This window comes from Gobius niger (assembly GCF_951799975.1).
Source record: "Gobius niger genome assembly, chromosome: 10".
NCBI lineage: Eukaryota > Metazoa > Chordata > Actinopteri > Gobiiformes > Gobiidae > Gobius > Gobius niger.
Genome location: NC_136861.1, coordinates 14,451,507 through 14,468,895, shown reverse-complemented (window position 1 = coordinate 14,468,895; position 17,389 = coordinate 14,451,507). Strand labels below are relative to the sequence as shown.

General features: G+C 41.0%; 1 protein-coding gene across 1 annotated transcript; it reads left to right on the top strand.

The window, feature by feature from the left end:
• Window positions 1-6,823: 6,823 nt before the first annotated feature.
• On the top strand, window positions 6,824-8,730 carry rpl19 (ribosomal protein L19). Its single transcript, XM_079565427.1, has 6 exons — window positions 6,824-6,870; window positions 7,227-7,333; window positions 7,541-7,663; window positions 7,751-7,871; window positions 8,048-8,158; window positions 8,539-8,730. The coding sequence occupies exons 1-6, from the start codon at window positions 6,866-6,868 to the stop codon at window positions 8,660-8,662; spliced, it is 591 nt and encodes a 196-aa protein (XP_079421553.1). The 5' UTR covers window positions 6,824-6,865; the 3' UTR covers window positions 8,663-8,730.
• Window positions 8,731-17,389: the final 8,659 nt, after the last annotated feature.

The following is a 17,389-nucleotide window of genomic DNA, read 5'->3' as shown; positions in this document are numbered from 1 at the left end:
CGATCCTAAAATTATAAGGGGGACCCCAATAATAAAAACAATCACAATTCTAAAAATCATTAATTTTGTTTTGCAACTTAAAATTACATGTATATTAACAACGAGCAATGACTCCCCACTGGATGTGGCATAAACCAGTCTATTTAGAATTAAACCATCTATTTTTCACCAATTGTCATGTAGCCCGACTAAATAATTGTGTTACATTCTCAAATCAGACTTTAGTTAATTTGACGTTTTGAGACTTGGAAATAATGAGCAAAGTGATATAAACAAAAACAAAGTGGACAAGTCCAGACTCAAAACCACAGCGGCGGAGCGGTCCACGGCGTTTACTTTGAAACACCATTCTCCACACTTCCTGTCACAACCTGGATGCTTTTTTCCAACTTGCCCGGTGTCTTTTCTCGGCGAGCGCTCGGCAGACTCCAGCTGAGAGCCACGGTCCACGCCCCGCTCGCTCTGATCCCACCTCCGCTCATCGATTGGCGAGAGCAACAGGGCCGCGCGAGGGGAGACTGATGGCCCTAATGTCCCCTGAGTGACTGACAGCTGTGGCAGATGATCCACTGCGATGCGAGTCAAAGAAAACGAAAAAATGTGTTTATTCCTACAACCAAGGGAAGGTGTTATTGATACAGCGCTTTGGGGAAGGGGCAGAGTTGAAATCTCCTGGAGGGAGGATAAGGGAATTGTTGGTTTAAAAGAGCTGGCTGCATGGGGCTATAAAAGGGGGACTGGTAAATGGCTGCAATTACCACTATTTACAGTGCGGGGCCAGTGTGTGCAGTTGTCAAGGGACAGGACTTATGTTGTCCCAGTGATGTGCCTGTTAATTACCAATGTGTTCATAACAGTGTCCAAAAATGTAAGCTTGATATGAGCAAATGGGGTATTTATTCTAAAACATGGTTAGGTCTCTAATACCACAGGGGCTTCTTCAGGCGGCCCTGGGTGAACTTCCATGTGCACTCATTCATTTCATTTTAAGAAGAGATAATAACATTGTAATATATGATGGATAGAAATAGCATAAGGTAGCAGAGCCGTGGGAAGATATTTTAGTTAGGGGGCGCTGAGGGACGAAATTTACCCCCAAAATACTTTTTCTGTGCATAAATCCTATTTATTAACCTCTTAACTCCCGCCTGAACCGAGAGCATTTTCTCCAGTTCAGCTTTACCCAAATCCTGTAGGCCAGTGTAACACCTCATTTGAAAGCTAAGACCTACAAAACTAATGGATCTTTTTCCTCACATCAGATTTTTTGTCATCACTTTTTTTGTTGGGCAGTCATCTCATTTTTGTCAAATTTTCGTGACTTATTTGTCTCTTTTTCATCCATTTTCTCCTCAATTTTTCGTCAAATTTTTCTCACTTTTTTTTGTCCATTTTTGTCATTTTTTGTCAATTTTTGTCAATATTTTCTCACTTTTTTCACATTTTCATCCTTGTTTTCGTCTCAGTTTTGTTGCTATTTTCACACCTTTTTTCCAGAAGCTTTTGGACTGGGGTAAAGCTGGAGAAAATGTGCTCGGTTCAGGTGGGAGTTAAGAGGTTAATATTGCCTGCAGTTCACAAACTATCCACCAGGGGGTGCTGCAGCGCCCTCAGCACCCTGGGTTCCCACGGCCTTGCAAGGTAGGGGAGACTGGGTATGGTTGTAACATGGGGAGAGTGTTTACCCACTTCCTCCCTGATCCCACATGGTGGTTGTCAAGGTTGTAAACAGGTTCATGCAGATTCTATAGAGAAAAGCCTGATTTTGAGGTAAGAAAGTACATTTTTTGACCAGGGCTATGTTTTGTTTAGTGCCGATACTATTGCACATCAAACCATATGACTTAGATTAGATTAAATTGTAGTTTCTCGGGCAAAATGTGATGCACATTTCCCCTGCTGATCTCAAACCATTATGCTAACACAACAAACAAAACCCACACTACAAAAAGTAAATATCAAGCATTGGCTTAAATGACTTGAATTGAGGAAATGTATCTTGTTTTGAGCGGTTTTCACTCATTTACACACTTTTCCTGATTTCCAGTTTACTTTGCTTGTTCGAGGACATTTCAGACCAGTTCTAGGGTAAATCTCGCTTGAAATAAGAAAGTAAAGTGCCAATGAGATAAGACCAATTTTCTTACCCCATTGGCAAAGAAAATTACCTGAAATAAGGACGAAATGTATCGAAACGAGTCAGAAACATCTCAGAACAAGTGAAATAATCTAGGACAAATGCCCAAGAACTTCTTAACTAGTCAAAACAACTAAAAATTTGGATTATTATGCTCAAATTGAGATGTTTATACTGATCTAGTTATATACTTTTTGCAGTGCACCCCATACTGTCAGCCATTGTTTAAACACAACCATCCCCTTACACAACTAATGACACTTTCTTCATTTTAATACTTCAACAGAATGCCAAGGCAGTGGAAAAGAAAGACTTACAGAGGTGCCTTCAAGTGTTTTTAAAAAAGCATCTGATGAGGTCACAATAAGGGCAAGTCAGTCAGATCAATGGCGAAGGCACATGGGATCTGCATATAACACTGAGCATACGGTAAAACACAGCAGAAGCTGAGAGACCGGGGTCCAGTGATCATCCCAGTGTAGGTTATATTGGAGCATCAACAACGTTTTCTCTGAGGTGCAGGAGGAAGTGTTGGCTGACTATTTGACTCAGACAGCAGACCTGTATTATGGAAGGACTCCACATGAGGTAAGCATATGACAGGTTAGAGAGAGAGAGAGACATTCTTCTGGATTGTTCTTTTATCAGGCCAGTTTTCGCTTCTTTTGTTTAACTGTTACAACTTACCCCAGCATGTGTTACAACTTACCCCGGTAGTGGGGTAGGTTGTAACAAAGGACCACCATGTATTTCACATCACCTCATGAGGTCTGTGATATTCTTGCAGAGGTTTGAATCGGTGCCATCTGTAGTTAACAAATGTGGGTCCTTTGTATGAAAGTTTGAGAACTCTAGCTCAAAAATCCAGTGAGTTACAGGTGCTGAAGCAAAAAGTGTAACAACAATACCCGGTCTCCCCTAAGTAAAGAAGTTTGCAGACCTGCTTCCATATTATCACCAGGAAAATACCATGTTTCCTTAAAACATTTACAGGGAACATGGTATTTTTAAGGTTAGGCTTATGTTGAATCAAATCACCATGAAATGAATAAGGTGCATTTCTTATTTCCAGACTTTATGCTTTGTCTATCCTTTACAAAAACTTGCTCCTGTTTTTTTTAAAGTAGAAGTGGCTAATGTTTGCCATACTGTTGCAAAGCGCTGCCCAGACTTACTATATACACATGATTTGATCGAAATGTGTCATAACATTTCATAACATGTGCTGAATGAAGTTTACGGAACAGAATTTGCTTTTGCACTGGTAAAATTGTGATAATTAGCTGTATGTTTAAGACTACAATGTTTTATAGATAGAGTGTGTCAGTTTTTCTTCTTCTCATTATTGTATTTTATTTTCTCATATGCATGTAAGTGATTCATGAACTTAGACATACTTGGATACAAACCTCAGCTCAACTACAAACAAATGCTCTCCTCCAGTGCCAATAGCTTGGGCCGGGCGAGTCTTTTCTCCAGTTTGGCGTTACCCTGATCAAAAAGCTTCTTGGGAAAAAACACAAAAACAGCAACGAAAAATAAGGAGAAAGCAAGGATGTAAACGCAACAAAAATGTGACAAAAATTCAACAAAAATGTGACAAAAACTCAACAAAAATGTGACAAAAACTCAACCAAAAAGTGACAAAAATTCAACAAAAATGAGACAAAAATTCAACCAAAAAATGACAAAAACTCAACAAAAAAGTGACAGAAATTCAACCAAAAAAAGGACAAAAACTCAACAAAAAAGTGACAGAAATTCAACCAAAAATTCAACAAAAATGCTGTTTCTGGCAAAGAAGTGGCTGTAAACCTGACGAGTATAAAGTCCCATGACGATTATTGAGATTAACCATGTAGATGCGATTTCGATTAAATTTCGATTCCTTGCCCTAATGTTTGGGCCTGCGGTAGCTCTATACCAGTCATGAACCAACTGAAAATAAGCAAAACACATTTAATAGATGCAAGAACAAAAAGGAAAAGCTAAAATAAAGTCCTTGCAACACCACCACGTTCTCAACTGGGCCATTATTGCAGGAAGCAGCGTAAGTGTAAATTAAAACTGAGTCATTTTCAAGTGCAGGGAGAGTTATTTAAAACACGGACGTGGGCAACTCAATAGTCCTTATTTCCCCTTCAGATACAGTGCTATAGGAGGACTTCAGAAATATACAAACTCAACACTGCAATCTGCTAAATATAGGTTCCCAATGCTTTTCCACCTTTTCACACAAAGTTGCACCTCCTTAGTGATTTGACTTTGCTTTCCAAGTGCCATCAGTATAAAACCAAGACAACATGTGGACTAAACAGGAAAAATACTCCACTTAGCTCTTTAAAACTTTGCTCAACCGTTTGGTAGAGCACACTTTATTGAATCATGTGTTGTTTCGAATTGTGCCAATCGCTACTATTCGGTTCAACTTTGTAATGCTCAAAATATCCAGTTTGGACTAGTATAGGTTGGGGTTGGAATAGCTTGACTGGTTTGTGCTGGTTTAGATCAGGTTTGGGCCAGTTCCGACCTAGTTTGTACCGGTTTAGAGCAGTTTTGACTGGTTTGGACCAGTTTAGACCAGGTGTGGACTGGTTTAGACCAGGTTTGGACTGGCTTAGACCAGGTTTGGACTGGTTTATGCTGGTTTTGACGGGTATGGAGCAGTTCTTTACTGGATTAGACCTGGTTTGGACCAGTTTAGACCAGGTGTGGACCGGTTTAGAACAGGTTTGGACTGATTTATTCTGGTTTTGACAGGTATAGAGCAGTTTTTTATACTGGTTTCGAGGAGGTTTTGATTGGTTTCGACCAGGTTTAGTTTAGGTCTGGCTGGACTGGTTTGTGCTGGTTTAGATCAGGTTTGGGCTAGTTTCGACCTAGTTTGTACCGGTTTAGAGCAGTTTTGACTGGTGTGGACCAGTTTAGACCAGGTTTGGACTGGTTTATTATGGTTTTGACGGGTATGGAGCAGTTTTTTACTGGATTAGACCTGGTTTGGACCAGTTTAGACCATGTGTGGACTGGTTTAGAACAGGTTTGGACTGGTTTATACTGGTTTTGACAGGTATAGAGCAGTTTTTTTTACTGGTTTCGACCAGGTTTAGTTCAGGTCTGGATGGACTGGTTTGTGCTGGTTTAGATCAGGCTTGGACTGGTTTAAGTAACTCAGAGGTCTATACATCTTTTTTTTTTAAATGCTTAGAAATACAAAAAATGTGGTAGGGAGTAACATTAAAGGGTTAAATCCAAAAAGCAATGATGACAAATTGAAGCCAGACTAATATTGTGTGACCCTGACACCACCATTAAAGATTTGTGATCTAGCCTTACATAATAAATCTTCTTTTAGCTGTAACATGTCTAATAAGGATGAATTGCAAATGAGTTTAACCTCTGAAACCTTCGGAAACACGGAGCAGATTACAAAAGTCTTGCTCGCTCCGTAATATCTCTTTATAATGCAAGTCTTTAAAGTCCTAGCTGTGAATATTTGGTTTTGCTGAGGAGGTGAAGAAGTCCTCAGGCGGGTTTTGGATGCTGTGCAGCAAACATCGTCACCATGGAGACGGACACATGGACATGATGGAGACAAAATCAGAACATGAAAATGGACAGTTTGTACAAGACAGGTTTACAGACGCCTAAATCACGCAATGCTTTTATAAAATAGTCACATTTTCAATTTCAACTAAAACTTCAGTTATTCTTGGTTTACAGGTTTTGCCATCGAACATTTAGGGATATTGAGTTGAGTTGAGTCTTGTTTGCTGCTGGCAATCTACATCTAGCCCAGTTGGAAACTAACTTGATATCCAAAACTGGCACATTTACAGACATGTTGATTAATGTGCATTGTCCATGTTTAAATAAACTAATAAAACAAATGAAGATAGTGGTAGACAGAAACAATGATTTGTTATCGCTGGGACTTAAAGGAACAGGCCACCATTTTTCCACACTGAGATGTTTTCTTACCTGAGCTTAGACGAGTTGATGCATACCTGTCTTGTTAGCATTTAGCCTCTTCCAGCATATTCATATAGCTCCAAACGGGGTGAAGTTAGAAACAACCACGCTCTTCCACGGGTACCAAGACTAGGTACGTATCAATTCGTCTAAGCTCAGGTAAGAACATATCTCAGCATGGAAAAACGGTTGCCTGTTCCTTTAACATTAGCAACAACTGAATGGCACCTTTTAGACTAACAATTTACAAAAATATTGTTGCCTTATAGGTCAGTTACAAACAAACTATACCTACACAACAAACATTTTCATACACACCAAGTAACATAACTATAGATACCAAAATATCAGCAAACACCTCATACTTTAGACTTGCAAAATTTGGTCTGTAATAAATTGGACATAAAATGGACATTTGTAAAGTATAAGATTTGTCTCCATCAAGTGGCCATAAAGGAGAATGCATCACTGTGCAATTTTACCCATAATGCAGTATCTGAACACTGGGCCTGTACCAAACAGCGTTACAGGGGGGTTCAAAATACGACCGTTTTATAACAGACTCCCCAAAGAAAGCAAACTCTAGTCCTACGAATGAAAACATTAAAATATAATCTTCTCTGTACATCGTCTTACGAAGGAACAACGTGACTGTTTAGACAAACGTTATTTCTGAAACGTTCACAGTTGGACTTTCCTAAAAAATGGTAGCTCCCGGCTCGACGCCTCAGCCTTCCTTTTCCTACAGAAGTAGCAGCCATGAGGTACGGTCCGCCTTTACTCCAGAGAAAAACGGAATATTTTTACATTTAACCACATCTACATCGGCACAGTGATAAGCGTCGAAGATGCTTAAAGTCCATCTACACTCATTTATATAATAAACACGTTTCAAAACACTCTATAAACCCTGTATTCTGTGACTGTGCTCACCACGTTGTAGCTCGTGAGAAGCCATGTTGTCAACCGAACCCGGTTAGCTTTAGCCCGGTGGCTAAGTTTAGCTTAGTGCCAAAATGTATTATCAAAAATACACGAAATTTCTTACTTTCACACAGTCAAACGATAGAAATGTATTGTCAAAGACGTAAGAGTTTGATTTTAAAGCTTTGTGTTGCAGCATGCTCAGGCTCCAGAAGAGGCTGGCTTCCAGCGTCCTGCGCTGTGGCAAGAAGAAGGTCTGGCTGGACCCCAACGAGACCAACGAGATCGCCAACGCGAACTCCCGTGAGTCTAACCTTTAATAATTCTAGATCGAGGATGTTCGCCTAATAGCGATTGAACGTCTGTTTGTTTCTTGATGGAAAGCTATCAGTGGCCATGCACAGTCTCTTTTTTTGGCTAAACAGACCTGCTAAATTAGTCACGTGTTGTTTTTTAGATTGTCTTGTTTACACAATCCCCCATTGACTTGCTTACTTTTCCTTGCTACAGGCCAGCAGATCCGTAAACTGGTGAAGGATGGTCTGATCATCCGTAAACCTGTCACGGTCCACTCTAGGGCGCGCTGTCGCAAGAACACCCTGGCCAGACGCAAGGGCAGACACATGGGATACGGTAGGCATGGACGAGAATGGAGATGATGGTGTCTTTGCTTTTCTATATGATTTTATTCATTTGGGCATATTTGTTTTCCGTGAACAGGTAAGAGAAAAGGTACAGCGAACGCCCGTATGCCTGAGAAGCTGTCCTGGATGCGCCGGATGAGAATTCTGCGCCGTCTGCTGCGTCGTTACAGGGAGGCTAAGAAGATCGACAGGCACATGTAGGTTCATCACTGGAAATATTCCTAAGCACAAAGTTGTTCTAAAGCCATAGAAATTACAAAGTCTCTGCATTAGATCTTTTAGAAAGTGTGTAAATTATCTAACACTGTAACTTCACTTCACAACTAAGCCTTCTATCGTCTATTCCTCATTTTCTTTCCATCGTGTTGTGCAGGTACCACAGCCTTTACTTGAGGGCCAAGGGTAATGTGTTCAAGAACAAGCGCATCCTGATGGAGCACATCCACAAACTGAAGGCAGACAAGGCCCGCAAGAAGCTCCTGTCGTAAGTTTTCTAGATATACCGTCACAGTCAAATACTATTAAATCCCATCTGTCAAAACGAATGAACTTACTTTGTTCATAACTGACGTCACTTTTGAAAAAAATATTATTACGTCGAGCAGTTTTTAAATAATTGGATTTAATGAATCTGCCTGGGTGTCAATTTCTGTCCAAATCAGGTGCTTTTAGTGTCTTGTTAATGGACTGGGATCTTCAACCATTTTTAATCCAGCTGCCCCAACCTAGTCTATTCTTTCTTCTTGGATAGTGTTAAACAAATACCAATACTTTCTAATAAAGGATGCTTATCAGAAAGGTTGAAATGCTTAGGTTTTGGTGCAAATGTGGGGTCCTAATGTTTTTGAAATACTTGCGTTTCAGCGATCAGGCCGAGGCTCGTCGTACCAAGACGAAGGAGGCCCGTAAGCGCAGAGAGGAACGTATTGCAGCCAAGAAGGAGGAGATCATCAAGAACCTGTCCAAGGAGGAGGAGACCAAGAAGTAATCTCCTGTTTCTGCCTGACTTTTCCATCTGTCAAAGTGCCCACAATAAAAGTGTACAGAAAAGACACAGCTGGTTTTCCTGTTGTTCTTCAGTAACTAGGTAATGAATGCACCCATGACCATATTTATGTAACTTCTATGAGGCATTGGAACCAAAGGAAGAAAATCCCTAACTGCTTTAATCCTGTAATTCATTCATGTAGCGTCACACAGTAGCTCTCAAACACTTGGAACGGCGATGGACCCCACACCCTGCCTGTTTGTGTGTTTGGCTTCAAAGTCTTTAAGTGGCAAAAAAAAAAGTGACAAAGCAATAATACAAGGAAAAAAGATCTGCTTTGTTGGTCTTAGCTTTCAAATGGGGCGTTGCACTGAGACGTAATGCAGCTTTTAGATTTGGGTAAGGGCCAATGATTATTGTGCAATAGTGAGATAGTCGCTAAATCCATCAGACAAACAGCAACAACTTTACCGGGAGTGGGTACGTCTCCGTGGAGGTGTGACTAAAGTATTTCATATTTCAGTAGGTTAGTTCCTCATCCAAATCCATTCTTTGATTACCCACTGCAGAAATAGCATTTTCTGTGTCGAGCTGCTCATGAGCTGCATGCTTTGTAGGGGAGACCGGGTATGGTTGTAACACTTTTTACTTCAGCCCCTGTAACTCACTGAATATTTGAGCTCGAGTTCTCAAACCTTTATACAAAGGACCTACATTTGTTAACTACAGATGGCACCAATATCACAGACCTCGTGAGTTGATGTCAAATACATGGTGGTCCTTTGTTACAACCTACCCCACTACCGGGGTAGGTTGTAACAAACAAAAGAAGCAAAAACAGAGGCCACGTCATGTGACATGTCTCAAAAAGAGGTTTATTTAAATAAAAGAACAATGTCTCTCTCTCTAAACTGTCATGCTTACCCTAGGTGGAGTCTGTCCATAATACAGGTCTGCTGTCTGAGTCAAATAATCAGCCAACACTTTCTCCTGCACCTCAGAGAAAACTGTTGATGCTTCAGTATAACCTACACTGGGACTCTCAGCTTCAGCTGTGTTTTGCAGTATCTGCTCAGTTTTACGTGGCAGATCCCATGTGCCTTTGCACCCAGAGAACTATTTGTTTGCACCTTATCTGATTTGCCCTTCTTTCTGACCACATCAGATGCTTTAAAAAAAATAAAAAAAACATTAGCTGGCACAAATCTGTCAATCTTTCTTTTCCACTGCCGAGGCATTCTGCAAAAGTATTAAAATCAAGTGTTATTAACTATATACCCCTGTTGACATTGTTTCGCGAGCTGTATTTGCATAATGGTTTGAAATTATCAGGGGAAATGTTCGTCACATTTTGCCTGAGAAACTACAATTTAAAAATATAGTCTTATTAGTTATAGGTCAAAAAAATTACTTTCTTACCTCAAAATATTTTTTTTCTCTATAGAATCTGCATGAACCTGTTTGCAACCTTGACAATCATGATGTGTGATCAGGGAGGAAGTGGGTAAACACTGATATGATCATTTGACTCCTGTCTTCTCCCTGAGTGGTGGAACTGCTAGTGTTATAACTCTGCCCATGTTACAACCACCATACCCAGTCTCCCCCATTGATGACAACAGTATAGTCCAAAATGTCACACAGTGTGCCTTTAAATACTTACTTTATGTCTCACTCATTATGACATTTACAGCAGATAATGAAGAGGAATATTTAGTAAATGCCCAATCCCCATCATTTCTGCTGTTTCAGTGATTTTTGAAACCATGGGCAAATATCTTAATAATACTGTTAATTGAAATTATTTTGGCCAAGATAATCGTGACCCCAAATTTCATTATCGTCCCATCCCTACTGGAGACAAAAGAGTAAAACAAAACCCACGGAAAACTCCACTTCAGTAATATATGGTATTTTAGGATCGTTAGAAGAAAACAGAATTGGTTTTGATAATGATGACTTTAATTTCCTGTCATGTCTGGAATAATAATCCTCGGCATAAACTCAAGTGCTCACTGTATGAACTCTCATCCTGCTTCTTCCTTAACCTGTATCTCCCTCAGAACAGTTTCAGACATACTTTCAATACATGTTGGAAAAATAGTACTTACATCCTGCTCTGCCTGGATAAGACGGCGACGTTGGCTCCCCCTAAAGGCCATAAACGGTACCACATGGCACCCAACGAAATAGCCAACACTACAGTAAACCTAATTGTCTTATTGGCACCTTTGGCAAAGAGCATGTAGGGTGCTGTTTAGGGTGATTCTCTTTACAACATGAGGGGCGTAGAATCACTCGGGTGGCCACCTCAAAAACTTAATAAAATTGGAAGAAGTTGTGAGATGGGGTGGGACAGACTTGAAAAATTATAACTTAAAGGTCGCCATAGAGCCATTTTATTTGTTGCTTTAGCCCCAAGACCCATAAGGAGAGAAATAGGTCAATACAGAAAGGTAGGGCAGTCTGGGCATTTTGAGGAAGGGGAGTTGATGTCGCTTTATGTGTCTGTTTCTCAACAAAAGGGCTCTGAGGTCATTCCAAATCACTGCTAAAGAACAGCAGAAGGTTAGGGCTTTAAAACTCCAACATAAGTCGCCTCCCCCATCTCATCAGGGGTGGCGCAGGCAACAATGAATGGCATGGAAAATGATAGTAATTCTTAACAATACTTGATCCTCCTCTGTCATCATCCGCAGGCCAAAATTACCCCCTGACATCAACACAGTGCATGTCATGGTTTGGTGTAAGAGGGTGTTTAATCGCGGGACACAGTGGTAACAGTTCAAACAGGCACCAGAACTTCAGGCCTAAAGCTTAAGCACCGGAGGAATGTGGAGAGATCAGCTGTTCCCAAACACATGATCCCCTGGCCGTCCCGCCACTGCCCCCTCCTCCCTGTGAGACCCGGGCTCGAGGTATCATCGGGGCATTTGAGATAAAAGGTGAGAGTGTCACAACATTAAAATACCCCAGTGTTTATACAAGGGGGATGAGATGAGTTGATCTCAATTTGGGCGTCTCAGATGGTCAGATTACAGGGGCGTGTCTAAACCTCTTTCAGTGGGGTGACCCAGAGGTGGCACTTGGTCATTCTACATTTCAGCTTCACCTCAACTATTTTAAGGTAATAAATATCGGAGATTTCAATGGTTTATGAAGATATTCTTGAACAATAAACACGGCATTGCAACAGCACAGCAACAGAAGCCACATGAACATCCGCCTTATGAATATTTGCTTTGAAAAAAAGGTCGAGGGCTCTGTTCAGAATGAAAAGAAGGCATGTGCACATTTGGGATCCTGACCCAAGGATTGCGATCCCTGTCTTATGTGGTGTGTGTGTGTTTTTTTTTTTATATTGCATATTGTCAACATTTGTCATACTTTTTTTCTAGAATTTGCTGCTCATCAACAGAGTGTCAGACCTGCATTAAAGTAAACCTGAACCCTTGACTTGAAGTCGACCTCGCTCTTTTTTTCTATCATATTGCAAATAATAATTATTAACCGTCAAACACAACAAAATCGACCGTGACAATGTGCCCCATACGCTGGGCAAGTTATCACAAGGTGTGGGGTTGGTTGTCACTATTGTTTTTAATGGAGTTTTTTTTAGTTAAAGGGGCTATATCATGCTATTTTAGCCATTCCAAAGTTAAGTATAGGCATTTATATGATATATTGTACCTCTACCATTATGGAGCACTCATTTTTGTGATAAATATAAGTGTTTTCTGGAGGTATTTTTCAAACCCGGAAGACACAACGCTTCGATTCAGTTAACTCCGCCCCCTCTCTCCACTCATACAACTTTACCGTAATATAAATAAACAGCAATAAGTGAAGTTACTTCACGATGCAGTTATAAGGAGTTGACATCTGCAACACAGCTTCATAAATGGCTAACACATGCTAATATGCTAACACACAAGCTAACCCGCGTTTGGACTGACTCACCCTCTGCTCCATCGCTGTTTACATTATGGGACTCACGTTGGTTATAAAAGTTAATCCACTTTGATTCTGGCGAAGGTTCACCAAACATCCATCAGAGACACAGAAAAACAATATTTTGGTTGATAGTCGCTGTTTCCCGGAGAAAAAAACAGCTGAGTGGCCTCTTCCTGAAAAGGGTTGAATATAAACTCCTCGTCCTCGTAGCCAAACGCGCTTCTTTTTCTCCGTCCGTGACATTATCGTTAGTTAAGAATAAAAAACAGGTGTGTCCAGAGTAGGTAACGAGCTCCATCTTCACAGCTGCAGCGCAAACATGACTGATCTGTTCAGACGCGATGTGTTTGTTTTGGCCTCAGCTGACCTGGAAGCACCTCGGGCACATCCTTTTTTTTTTGTTTCTTTTTTTTAAATTTTTTACTCTTTGTTTCTCTCTTACGACAGAAATAATGAAAAAGCTGTTTTACAAATTAAAATCAGGCCGTAAGCATAGAATTAAGACATTACATTACAGACGTCGAGCACTTCCGTTCCGCTGTTACGACACAACTGAACAGGTCAGTCGTTCACCAGGAGAGGGAGGAGCAGCTGCTCAGAGAGCAGGATTCAGGAGGATTACTGAGAGCTGCGTGAATGAAGCCACAAACCACTCTGGGGGTGTTTTTGATAAGGAAATAGCATAACAACATGGCTAAAAGCTCCAAAAAGTCGATTTTGCATGATATAGGACCTTTAACTTGAAATTTGATAAACCTTTGTAACTTTTTTTTATGAGGTGTAAAATGTACAAATTCACTAAAATGACCCAAACATACGGTCTCTATAAAAGCTAATGTTAAAGTAAAGTCATCCATCCATTTTCTTCCAGAAGTCTCAGCAGAGAAGCCCAGACTTCCCGATCCACGCACACCTCCTGCAGCTGTTCTGGGGGGACCCCGAGGCGACACCAGGTCAGCTCAGAGACATAGTCCCACCAGCGTATCCTGAGTCTTCCATGAGGCCTCGTCCCAATAGGACATGCCTGAAACACCTCCCAAGGGAGGCGGCCAGGAGGCATCCGGAACAGATGCCCTAGCCACCTCAACTGGCTCCTTTCGACGTGAAGGCGACTCTACTCCGAGCTCCTCCCGGGTAACTGAGCTTCACCCAATCTCGAAGGGAGCACCCCAGCTACCCTGTGAAGGAAGCTCATTTCGGCCGCTTGTATCTGTGACCTTGTCTTTTCGGTGATCATAAAAACATACTAGACACAAAAGAAAAAAAACGTCACACCATTTACACCCATAGACTGTAAAAAATAATGGACGTCTTATGCTCACTCCTCCCCGTTTACCATAATGACCACGGCCGAGGGGGAATTCATGGCTGATTTACAGACTCCCCCCTCCCCAGCTCTGACGAAGCATGTTCCTAAAAAGGACATACGGGCGGGATTTTCACCGTAGACTCGGCCCTTGCGTGACGTGTAGCTCGCGCTGCTCCAATGCTAACAGTCCGACAATCATTAAGTACGAGATTTCAAAAATTCATATTACGAAAACCAGCCTGGTTTCATATATTGTTATTAACCCAGCGTTATCTCAGGAGGAATATCCAGCCTAGTCTAGTGTTGAAAAAATTGAAACCAGGCGTTAAAGTTGTTTTTAAGGTGCCTAAACTCCAATGCTTTTCAATGGGGGCCTAGTGGCGATATGGAGGTACTGCAGCAATAGCGGAGCAATGGCGGCCCCCAGTGTCGTGGTCATAAAGCAGAGCAGCCAGCGGCCATTGTTTACACCCCATGTGACAAATGACCCCTCAGTTTTTGTGACAAATAGCTCCAAGTGTTCACAACAATATAAGCTAGCAAACAAACGGCTTTAGCATGTTAGCTCTAAAACGGCTCAAATCAAAGCTAACATCTGTGTCCTTCAGATCAGTGTCTTTTGTTTAAGGCACTAACTAAAGCAAAGCTCTCATTACAGAAATAACCCCCCCCCCCAAAAAAAAAAAACGTTTGGGAAAAGGCATAAAAACAATTATTATTGGAAGAGAAGAGGAAGACCAATACACATATTATATATCAGTACCAGCCTACCCTCTAGTGTAGCTATAAAAATCAATGTGACAAATAACCCCGGACCCCCCTATTATGAGTAAAAATGATTTGAACTTGTTCTTAAACCCAACATACAGCCTCAGGCCCCTCTGGGTGGTGTTTGGAGGTGGAAGTGCACTTGTAAACAGAGACATGTGTCACAAGCCGAGCACATGAACAGAGCGGAGACACTGTCACAAACCGTCTGCGACTCAAGTGACTCAGCACAAACAGGAAGTCTGCAAGCACTGACCCAACAGAACAGATTTACAGATAAAGCATTGCATTGTTGTTACACTTTCAGACGTAGAGAGTTTTATTTCTTGGTGATTTTTACTCATTCTTGAAAATACTCATTGTTTCTTTATGGAGAGACTGTTTGTATAATCTTTTGTCTAAATGTCTCTTTAATCTTTTGTCGCTTTGTTTTAAATCTATATGTGTCTGTGCTAAATAAAGATTAGATATAGATAAATTTTTGCAAAACTTTGAAAGCATCCCATATTTCTCTGTCAACTCACAACAGGTCATGTAATATAGTCGTTTGGTGTCAAGATCTGACAAAAAAAAAGGTTACCCCTTTTTGTTGCATATTGACAATTTGGGTTGACCATTGACAATATCAACAAATCCTAATATAACGTAGACTGAAAACATCCATTTTGTTTTTTTCCCTCCACAAATTTCAACTTTTACAGTATGGGGCAAAAATGAATTTACCCCACAAAACCAGCCATAGGACCTTAAAGGGACCATACGGAGTTTAAAAATGTAAAACATTAAGTATTTTCCTACATGTTCCAGCCTTGTCCTAATGTGTAGAATGAGCTCAGACCTGTTCACCACAACTGCCTCTAAAATCCTGCACTGTCACTCAAAAAGGTGTTACTTCGGGTCTGAAGTGCCGTCATGCACGAGCTTAATATAGAGACTGCAGTTACGCGTAAGACCTGAGGTGGCAAAAAACGGCAGTCGTAGCTAGCGCTGGCTAATCGTTAGCATTAGCCCAATGCTAAGATGTAGCACCATGTTAGCGTTCTCCGTTATTTATCTATTTATGGGCTGTTGAACCACTTTGCTCCTCTCCAGATTTTTCTCAAAATTGTTTTCCCCCTTAACTGTTTTCAAACATGGCCATATATGGGCGATTCCAGAGATGCCGTCTGCATCTGTACGTTCATTAAGTGGTGATGTTATCGCTCCACTTACGGGTCCAAAGGCGCTTTAGCCGTATTCATTATAATGGGATTTAGCTGATTTTAACCTGCTGTAGAGCTGACTACAAGGCTCTTTTTAAATATCTGATCACAAGGAAATATTACGTTTACTTTGGATTTTCATTAGTACTACTTTTCTGGCATTAATTTTCTCTCTTTTTTAAATTTTTAAATATAAAAACTATATTTTAAAAATATATAAAATATCTTCTTTTTCCCGGGAGAAATTGTGAGCTATATTGTTCTAATTAGGTGTAAAACAGTTTTTGGCCTTTTCTCTGCTGTTATTTCATAGATAAAGTTCTTGCGTGTTTTGCTGTGTAAATCAGTGGAACTCTCAACTGTATGGACCCGGAAGTAGCTAATTATTGTGTGTACAAACGCATAGGAAATGAGTCAAACTTCTATGGAACTTTACCTCTATGTCGCTTCCTGTCAACAGCTTTTTCTGTCCAAAATTTCGTCATTAAAACTGCTGCTTCGCTGAAATTAAAACGATAATTATGCAACTGATGAACTTGCAATTGATGTTATCCTTCTGAATAAGTCATATTTTGTCATATGCACTTTAAGCATCCAGGGAGGTACTGTGCATTTGGAGATGAGTCGCCATGGCTGCACTCGTTTCTCTGAGGCATTGGCTATGAAATGCAGAGGCGACAAAAAAAAGTCTGCAGAAATTCCAAACACCAATGCACCCGATGCACTTTGAGAAGCTTCAGTTGTCGTCATAAAGACAGGATGTTTGCGACTGTGCCTGAACCTGCATCATCTACAGTTCAAAAGTGAAAAAACAAAAACATCCCCCGTGCTTCAAGGTCTTCAAAGCCTTTAAAGGAAAACAATAGAGTGTCATTGAGATGGCGGCCGTGCTATTTCAGAGGTACAGATGGCGCGATAGCTAATGTAGTTGCTATACAAGTGACATATGTGCCCGTCTCCTCCACAGCTGCCCCTGACCGGACGTCCCAGCTCACAGTGTGGCCTTTAGCGGCACAGATGGGGCTGGGTACAGTATGACCAACTTCCCCTCAATCCTAAGGCACTCCAAAAACACAGGGGTCCTATTGTTCCCAAATGGAGCCCCCAGTCAGAGAGTATGCTCCCCCCCCTCTGACCCCCTCCACCTGGTATATCCACTGCTCGGGACAGGCCCAGAGGAACACAAGAGCTTCCATTCATGCGGAGCGTACCGAAAACAGAAAACTGGATGGTCACAGCGGTAAACCGAGGAAAAATGCGTGATATTCAACATCCTCATAAGATCAAGCACAAGAAACGTCAGGAAGAATCTGCCTCATTCATGTTTCGAAGAACTTCATTTAGTGGACGCTGCTTTTACTAACTTATTCATGTAGCCGACATTCTGCAAATTCTTTTGATAGATACCGGAAATTACGTTTGACACAATCGTTCCAATAATAATAATGATCTTGCAAACTAATTCACAGTAATATTAATAAACAATGCCTTTTA

What these genes read in the sequence shown, in the direction of transcription:
- rpl19 (XM_079565427.1), top strand. An exon ending in AAGAAGATCGACAGGCACAT is followed by an intron (nt 7,872 to 8,047) that starts GTAGGTTCATCA and finishes CGTGTTGTGCAG; the next exon opens with GTACCACAGCCTTTACTTGA. An exon ending in GCCCGCAAGAAGCTCCTGTC is followed by an intron (nt 8,159 to 8,538) that starts GTAAGTTTTCTA and finishes CTTGCGTTTCAG; the next exon opens with CGATCAGGCCGAGGCTCGTC.